This window comes from Haliaeetus albicilla, chromosome 20 (genome assembly GCF_947461875.1).
Source record: "Haliaeetus albicilla chromosome 20, bHalAlb1.1, whole genome shotgun sequence".
NCBI lineage: Eukaryota > Metazoa > Chordata > Aves > Accipitriformes > Accipitridae > Haliaeetus > Haliaeetus albicilla.
This window is the reverse complement of record NC_091502.1, coordinates 1,221,250-1,230,731: the sequence shown is the minus strand read 5'-3', so window position 1 is coordinate 1,230,731 and position 9,482 is coordinate 1,221,250. Positions and strand designations below refer to the sequence as shown.

Here is a 9,482-nt window from a genome sequence, read left to right as displayed (position 1 = left end):
TTGAAAAAGGTGAACTATTTTGTTTAAAATTTCAAATAAGCTCAATTTTAAGGTAAGACATAAGGAAAATTTTAGGAATCCGCTTTTGAGAACTGGTTGGCGACTTTAATGAATTATAGGCAGAGCTATCATTGTCCGGGTTTGATGAGGGAAATTCACTTTACAAAAACTGAGAAGCTGGTATTTTATTCTAGCAATGGCAACGAGGAGTCATGTGATTGATTCTGCAGAAGTGACAGAGATGTGTGTGGACTAGGCAAGAGAATAAAGCCTGTGAAATCAAACTGAAGATACTTTTTGAGAATTTATTCCAACACTTCAATTTATAGAAAACTGAGGTAACCCTAACAGGAGCGAAACTCAACTCGATATTGCAGAAGGAATAAGAAAAATCACCAGTGAAATCATATGTCAAAGTACAACCATATACCATTCATTCTTTAAATCTGTTCAAATTTGTACACATTTCCAAAAGAAAGATTGGCTTAGTTTGTTGGCAATCCACAACTGTTTTGAAAGCACCATTGAAACTCGTGTACTGTAACAGAGTATGACATGACTAAGAAAGACTCAAGACCCTCTCTGATTTCATTTGAAGCATGAGAACTTAAAATTGGCATTGCTAATGCACAGGCCCCCAATGTACATCAGGTCTCATTTTTGTATGCTCTGAATTAGCTTTGCCATAACCTTTTCACTACAGATTTGTAGATGCCAAGGAGTCCTAGCCTGGAGCATGCAGTATTAATTAGTACATATGAACAAAACATATTTATAAAAGACAACATTTTAAAATGAAGTGTGCTTTCTCTTGGACCTTTTACAGTCTGGAGACAATCTGCAGTTTGATCTCAGACAAACTATTTCAGCTTCAGACAAAAACATTTGGAATGTCAAGAGACTACTGAAAGTTCTTACAACAGCCTTATGAATATTACTGTTATAACTCAGTAAAACCCATTAATGTTTCCCATAACATTGAATCTAAACATGCATCAGCGTGAACCATGATTGATAATTCCAAGTTGCAATATGGCCATATATTTCCAGATACTACAGAAAAAAATGGCTGTGGTCATTCACAACATAATATTGCACAATGTAGTATAGAGTGCCTCTTTTTTATATGTATAAGGAAATTCCAAATGTATGATGAGACAAAAGCAGATATATTTATTTGAGTGATTGGTAAGACATGTTAAAGCTACTGTTTAAGAAAGTAAAACCTGATTACCAGATAAGAAAATCTTTTTGGAAATGCTTTCTCTTTTCAAAACATTGTACAAATTCCCTGCTGACAATCTTATAGAACACATATATGCTGCAAAAATTAAACATACAATAGGAGCAATGAAGAATTACCTCAGCTTTCATCACCACTTCACTTGATTGAAACTGTTCTCATGTTCCATTAAGTATAATAATATATTTGGAAAATGTAAATAACCTAATTACATTTTCTTGTTTCAAGCTGCCAGGCACCAGTCATATATCGCAGTCGTATAAAAAGAAGATCCCTGCCCATCTGCAGCCAGCTCCAAAAGGGAACTAACTTAGAACCTGTGATTAATGAAGAGAGAAAATCAGAAGGATGTTGTTAGAAAAAATGAGCATTGGCAAGACACAAATTTAAGTAGTCACGAACCTCTGCATTCTCAGCACATTCAGCCCCACAACCCAGACCTTAACATTAATAAAAATTTATATTGCGAAAGTTATTGCTTTATAGTAATTACATTATACCACATGCGGGAGATTCTAGTTTGCCAGCAACACAGTAATTCCATGTATGTCACAAGATGCATAGTCCTCTCTGTGACAAGGCTTTTTTCACGTAAATAGGAACCTGAATACCAATAATTAAGCCAATGATTTCTTAGCGACTTTGGAGAAGAGGACCACCACATCGTCTTACAGCAATAATATGAATGTGCCAATCTTCAGGCAAGGTAAGGAACCCACACTACGAAACCGAGCCCTGTTACATCTCTGCTAACATTTGTGTTAGGTGCAAAACCTATGTGGAACTGCATTAAAAGAAAACATTTCTTTTCTAGTAAAGTTGGCTTAGGATGTTCTCTACTTGCACCCTTCATCACCATTGCAGTTCACTACACTTTCTGTTGTTCAGGGGTTGTGTTGAGGAGAAGAGATTCAGATAAAAAAAAGAAAAAAATATGAAAGGGAAAAAAAAGAACTGCATTTGATGTGAGGAAGTGAGCAGAAGCAAGCAGTACCTCTGAAGCTGGCTTTGCTATGAAGAAGTATGTATGGAGCTATACTTTCCAGTAATAGAGACCTCCCTACGGGTCTGAAAGAACTTCATATCTTAAGAAGAGAGGGTGCCCTAGAGGAAGCCTTAATAGGTGGGCTGAGAATTTTGGAAGGCAAGACACAATGAAATGGAGTGGAATCAATAAACAATGGTGGTCAGACTTCCTGCACAGTGTTTTATAATTGCAATATTTTTATTAACGCATTACAGCAAGAGGACATGCCGAAGTAGTGCTTTGTCCCAGCAGTGTAACTACCTACTTTTGTCTCCAGTGGGAGTGCAGAGTTTCTCTCCCTTGCTACCCCTTCACCCATTCTTCCTGTACCATGCCACAGCAGAAGGCTGGCAAGGACATGAAATTCAAAATTTGTATGGAAAGGTGGTGTGTTATCAAAACTGGGTAAAATATGGGAAGACCCTCGGATATTTTATTCTGGATTGACACATAATGAATCTTACCAGAAACGTAAACAATTTTCTTACCTTCAATTTCAGTCCAGTTGACAGCAACTTCTGCTATAGGTATTCTCAAGTGCTGAGCTATATAAAGAAGTTCCACATCAAACGCCCTGAAGAAGAACAGGAAATAGCAAATACAGTCACATTTATTTCCAGAAGAAAGATGGTGGCACTATTAGTTAAATCCCTAGCCTGATTTAAGGAGGTTGGTGTTCAGTTATGAAGTTGACACCAATGCTCTACAGGTCAGATGCACATGAAAGGGAAATGAATTTCCCCGACTGAACGGCTCAGAACATAGCCAACATACACACAGCAATACTTCACTGCGTCCTGTTTCTGAAGGTATAGGTCACGCTGTGTTCAGACCACTGCTCACTCTTCGTTCTGCCACAGTCATGATTTAAACATTTTTAAAGACCAAGCAGTCAAACGTGCAGTGTCAATCTACATCTCTAGCTGTTTCATCAAAGGGGACAACTACCTGCTGCGGCTTTACGCTGATCTGATGGTTTCTAAATCAAGACTAAATGCAGCAGCGCAGAAGTGAGAAATGATTTATGTTACTGTGCATAACAGAACCCGAACAACAGCTGTACTGTAGCCAGTGACCGTTAATATACAACATAAAAACCCTCTTGAGAGATCTGTCTTTTTTACTGGCACAACTGTTTGCAGGTTGTGCAGCAAAATGCATTGGGGAAGTGATCCTGCTCTAAGTCAGCTGCCCCTCCCCGCCCAGTTTGTCCCAAATACACTTTAATCCTCTCAGTTCTCTGCACAGAGAATTGTTTTGTGTTTCATGCTTGCAACTGCATGCTCCGGTGGGCCTTCTGGATCTGAGACACTGAGGCTTTTGATATTAGAAAAGTGTTTTGGCAACTACAGCTTGTAATGCTCATATAGAAATCAGCACATGAAACTACCAGTAGTTGCTAATGACAATGGTGAATGCAAATCACGATTATGAAGATCCTGGTTAAATTTCTTAGATTTATTGATTGCTGGGTCTTTTTTTCCCCTCTTTGTAGTCTTCAAATACTAGCAGGGGTGTTCTTATTCCTTAAATAAGTTCCAGAACATCTAGAATTTAAGAATTTAAGGTAAACTGCCCCCTGCCCTGCCCTGCCCCCCCAATAAAAAGCTTTTTAAAAATACTAGTCTGTATCGGAAAAAACTGTCAATGGCCATCCACATCTGGTTTCTACTAGATTCAATACATATTCAAACAGAGAGTTTTTCTCCCAGGGAACTAACCCTTGAAGGTTAAGGAACTGGAAATGTTTTAGCCAAGCTGTTGGTAAGGTTTCTAGTTTGAAGTCAACAGAACAGATGTTCCAAACCAGCTTACATAGGTCTTGAAAACATGGCTGTGAGGCAGTCAAGTACAATTCAACACTATTCCACGTTTTCTCTCAATAACTTTGTAAGTTTAGAATCTCCTTAAATTCTCATTGCTAAGTCCAAGACAATTTTCTTTTGAAATGAAAAAAAAAAAAATCTTTTGCCACAGAAGAAAATGTATGCAATAAAAAAATAACATTTTTTGTTCATGCTTCAAGGGTTGCTTGAACTCAGGTCATTGGTAACCCCATTTAACACTACAGAAAGGGTAGAAAGGGACAGACAGGTGATCCAAGAGCAGGCAAAAAGACATACTTTAGCAGGTTTCTCGCCAAGTTCAGATGTTATTTCCTTCTACTTCAAGCCACTCTCTCCTTTTAAGCAGTGCAGTGCATTTCTGCAAAACTATTAATGAATGCAACAACAGAAGTCCACTTTGAAACGTGCCCTTAGGTATGATACATACATGTAGGTTCCCACTGAAGTACAGACCACAGCACGCTGGCTTGCTGGTGAAATCATTACCAAACACACATCAACCTGAACTTGCACTGCAGGTGGATGTTACAGGAGAGCTAGTGATATCACTCTGGACAGCGTTAAAACATGCAAAGGCAGCATAAACAGAGGTTATCTACAGAGACTATAGTTATTGCGTATAGGGAATATAGAACCACTTTGTAAATCTGATTTTGATTAGGACACAGGCCTTTTAATTGTCACAAAAAAGTTACAGGAATAAATGTGGGGTTTTTTATCTCAGTGAACTGAATCTGCTCCAAGCAGCCTTACCATTTCACTGTTTTCTTTAAATGAGGGTTGCATATTATTTTATTAATAATGCCATGGTCTCTTCTACTGAAGTTGTATTATTTAATTTTTTGCTGATATTTTACATTTGTAAGCCAAACCCCCCATGTATTCACCTTTGAATGTTTGAGTCATGTGTATTAAGACTAAATCTAATTTTGTAATACTACTTAACTGACTAAAAATCTTAAGAGACAGAATAATTGTCTGATTAATTATACTATATGAGCTGCTCTAAAAATATTACTACATAACGTATTAGCCTAGTGAACTAATAGTTATTTGCAACAATTCCTACGGACAACCGATTACTGGAATGTCAGCATGTACATCACAGTAAAACAACATTAAATAGTTCGGTGAACTACAGCGCTCAAAGTAGAAGATTAAAAGCACAGGAATTAATCAGGTTGAACACCAATATTGTTACATGTGGTTGCAATCTGTGTAACAGTGAACATATCCTGAAACTCAAAAAAACCCTATTCAAAACTGAAAGGAGAATGACATCCGTAGCATACTGCTGGGATACCTTTTTTCATCCCCCGTTCCCCACCACCTTTCAGTATACTTCATACACATACTAGAATAGTTAATTGGGGAATATAGATCGCAGTGTATTCAGTACACCGATAGTACTATGCCCATACTGCAGATCACCAGATCCAGATGGTACAGAAGAGCCATACAGAAGTTTCCATAGTCAGGATTTAAGCACGGGTATGTTAGCTGGAGCTTACCCTGGAGGAGACCAAAGCAACACCAGTGGATGAGTTGGTGAGTGCAATATGCGTGTTTTGACATGAAGCCATTTGTGACTAGTTAACATCTGACAGAACCGCTGTTAGAAATAGCAGGGAATTATTCACACCGTGTACTTCAATGGATCCTGCTGCCGCGAGTGAAAGTAGGTGCCTCTGGGGAGGAGGGACACAGCTCAGAATACCTAAGTTTGGCTCCAGCCTGAATGAATTCAGGCTCCAAGCTAAGTATCCAAGGTTAGACGCCCAAAAATAGATGGTGCAAACGATTTCCCCAACTATTTCTAATAGTGGCTCCATTATGTGTTCATTAACACAAACATGAAGTGTGAAATACAGAAAGAGAAAAACTCCATGTGGCTGAGTTTACGCTAATTACTACTTTTGATTAAGTTACAATTTAAGACGATGCTGGCTAAAATTCAGTTGAATACCAAGTTGGTAGGTGTTTAATTGAATTAAACTGCATGCTTAAAATGCCTCAGTTTATAAAATATCTATCCTGTATTTTAACTGTTCTGTATTTTAAAATTGCACTAGGACTCTTTTTTGCTGGTCCAATATGAAGTGTTTCAAATATCAAAATTAGGCCTTCAGTTATACTGTTTTAACTGGAATTTCGGACTTTTCTACACCCAAGATATGTTGTTCCAGCAAACTCTTAATGGGCAGAGAAAACTTTCAACGGCCAAAGAGGTCTAAGAATAAAATAGGATGTCAAGAGGGTTAGACTGCCAGTACTGCTCTAGCTGTACTGGGGCTTTTGAAAGTCCACATATGTCTGCCAGGAGCAGGATTTTTTAAAAGACAAAACAGACATAGTTATAGCAGCAAAATATTTCTGCTTTGATTAGATGTTCATAAACAATTCTACTTGTTGTGCACACAACCAGGAAAAAACAATTCATTCCACTGCTCGTGTCCGCCTACAATGCCAAAGGAGTGGAAAAAAAAATCCTTGTAACAATATGAATGCTCATTTTTCTGTAATTTTTCTACAGAGACTCGCATTTAGAGATTAGTGACAAACTGGAGAAACAAACATTAATTTTTTATATTGACCTTTCAAGTTTTAAATGTGAAACAGCACGGCTTGTTCAGCGCACAAGGCAATTTTTATAGACAAAAGTAATAGCAACAATTTGATCTAACCAGTGATCTGCTGAGTTATGCAATATCATTATAAATTGCCACTTTACAAAAGTATGTCAGTCAAATCAGAACTTGGATTATGTTTTGAATTTCCCCTCTTTTTATCAATATTCTAGTTAGGACAGTATCTGCTGCTATGTCTAGTTCTCCTAGGTATGGAAAGACATTTTCTAACTGGAAGAAAATTTATGATTTTTTTTTCTTTTGTAGTCAAAAGAAATTAATGACCAAATTTAGGGTAGGAAAATTCTGCCAGTGAGACCATTTAATTTTCCAGCTTTCCTCCTGTGCATTAAAATTTAACATAAACAGTTACATTTCTCAGGTCAAGACTGTAGATGCTTTTAGAGTCTGAAAGTGAGTAATTCCAACCTTCTCTATTATGTTTTTAAAATATCCCTTTTAATTTTCTTTTAACTTTTAATTTAAAAAATGTGCTGCATCCATTTCAGAAAAATAGGTCAGTGGTGTAATCAGATTCAGAACCTAAAACACAAAGCATATGCTCTCTGTTCAAAAGGTTGCTCTCATTTCAAACTAATATCAAAACTTTGCTATTTAGAAAGTAAATTTGAAGAAAGTTTGGTTTGTATTTGTATATACACAGCCAGCTCTCCAAAGGACAGTTAAACAAAAAAGTCAACGAGAATACTCACAAAAAAAAGCTAGTTTAGGATGTAAGCATGATTTCTTAGTATCAAATATACAAACAGTTTCCAGTTTCTATTAATTTTCATATTCTGGGAAATATCTTGGTCTCTCTTTAAGAAGTGTTACATGATCTTTATCATCATAATGATAAAACAGTATTTTTCCTTGTATATTTCAGTTTGCTTTTAAGATTTCCTAAATATAAGCATCTATAAATCAAATTCAGCACAGCAAGAAGATAACTGTTTTCTCAGTTTTTTTCTCAGTTTTCTAGTATTTTTAACATTAAAGAGGTGCTATTCAATCTAATGTCAACTGGAATAGAAAGAGCATGAAGAAAGCAGAAAAAAAGTAAAGGTCTAAGCAATTAGTTTTTCATTCTTAATGCAGCTGATATTGGGTTATTTCCTTATGATTAAACTAATGTTGAAGCTGTCAAAGATACACATAAGATCATATAAAGGAAGGTCTTGATTTTCTCCCTTCTTTTTCATACAAAAGGTGAATATGGAAACACAAGACTCCATTTTATTGGTGGTGCTGGTGAAACACTGGAAACACCATATGCATTTATTTTTGGTGTCTCTCATAGCTGTGTAAGTATGGAAACTTAGGAATCCTTATAGGATTCCTTATAGGAATTCCTTATAGGAATCCTTCAGCCCCTCCAACCTAGCAGCAGGATAGCTATGTTGTTTACATTGACGTATCTATTACCAGAGTGTAAGATGTTCAGCTGCCAAGAAAGGGACTGTACTCCTAACACTTGCTCTTTGAGTTCAGCCTGCTGAGAGATGTAGAAATAAAACCTGCATTATTTCTTGAGTAAGTACTGCTCTACCTTTTAGAGCAGTATTGACAATATCCAGCACTTCAGGGCAGTCTCCTACTGCCCAGTGCTAATTCAGCACTTGTGTTCTCTTGTATGCAAAGACAATATCGGATTCCTTTATCCAAAAGGAAGAATTCTCGGGGCTTTTTGTCTACAGAAACAACGGGCGCTGCCTATACAGCCCAGAAAATGAGCTGTCTTTGATACAGAATTGCTTCAGTAGTTTTTCTTTCAGGGTTTACTCAATAGTTTATCCTTTTGATGCAGTTCAGGCACCAGCAACCTGACACGTTTTTTCCTACTTATTACTACACTATGAGTCAAATTTACCCTGCTGAGCTTCAGTCATCTACAGGAGCGATAGCTCTTTCTGCACAAATTGCCTAGAGTTCCTTTATAGTCGAGGGAAGTAAACAGGCATTTGTCAGCTGCACTTCATCTGGCGTATTTTAGAGGCCTGTATTAGGATGAAGTGAATTATACCCTAAAATTGTCCCTTCTATTGTCCAAGAAGGCAGGTTAGATGATAAGTAGATGCAATGAAGCAAATCCTGTCCATTGTGTTTGTGTATTTATATCCTAACTGAGCAGTAAGCTTAACAGCTCAGGGCAGGAATTAATCAGGTAGCCAATTTTATAGCCATTTTATATTAATATCATGAGTAAATATGTTATGTATTAATGTTTAGTCTAAATATTTATTATGTCCTCACATAAGAATTCACTTAATGCTGTAGTACCTCAAAAAATCCGAGCCTGACAAAACTTGAGCAGGCAGGACAGATGAGGCTTCTGCAGAAACCGAATCGTGTGCACACTCTTCAACAGCGGGCCACACGCTCCGGTTCAGCAGGGGGGCAAGCCCTCAACAGACCCAAGGACTAGGGTGCTGGCTCTCAGATGGCTTCTATCCTACTAAATGCTGCTTCTTTGTCAAATATTCCCCAGCACTCTCCTCCATTATTACCAGAATATCTGAGCACTGACCACGCTGAACTGAATTCTTCTTTCAATACCTAACAGAGCTGCACTTCACTAGTGGGATTTTAAGATTCAAAAAAAATTAATTTCTTCAGATGTCAAACAGCCCCAATGCCATGATGCAGAGAAATCTGGTAATAAACCCAGATTTCAGAGCCTTTTGTCCAATATCAAGAGAGTGGTTTCTCTGCAACCCCCTGCTGATAGTCTCAGTATG

General features: G+C 37.4%; 1 protein-coding gene across 2 annotated transcripts in view; it reads right to left on the bottom strand.

Annotated features, from left to right (window-relative positions):
• Positions 1-291: 291 nt before the first annotated feature.
• The window catches only part of ALG5 (ALG5 dolichyl-phosphate beta-glucosyltransferase), a 23,812-nt gene continuing 14,621 nt past the window's right edge, over positions 292-9,482 (bottom strand). For both annotated transcript variants that reach the window (XM_069807964.1, XM_069807965.1), the window contains 2 exons: positions 2,759-2,844; positions 292-1,560 (listed from right to left, as the gene is read on the bottom strand). In XM_069807964.1, coding sequence (XP_069664065.1) covers positions 1,448-1,560; positions 2,759-2,844 — 199 coding nt within the window. In that variant the 3' untranslated portion in view covers positions 292-1,447. The remainder of the gene's footprint in view (positions 1,561-2,758; positions 2,845-9,482) is intronic.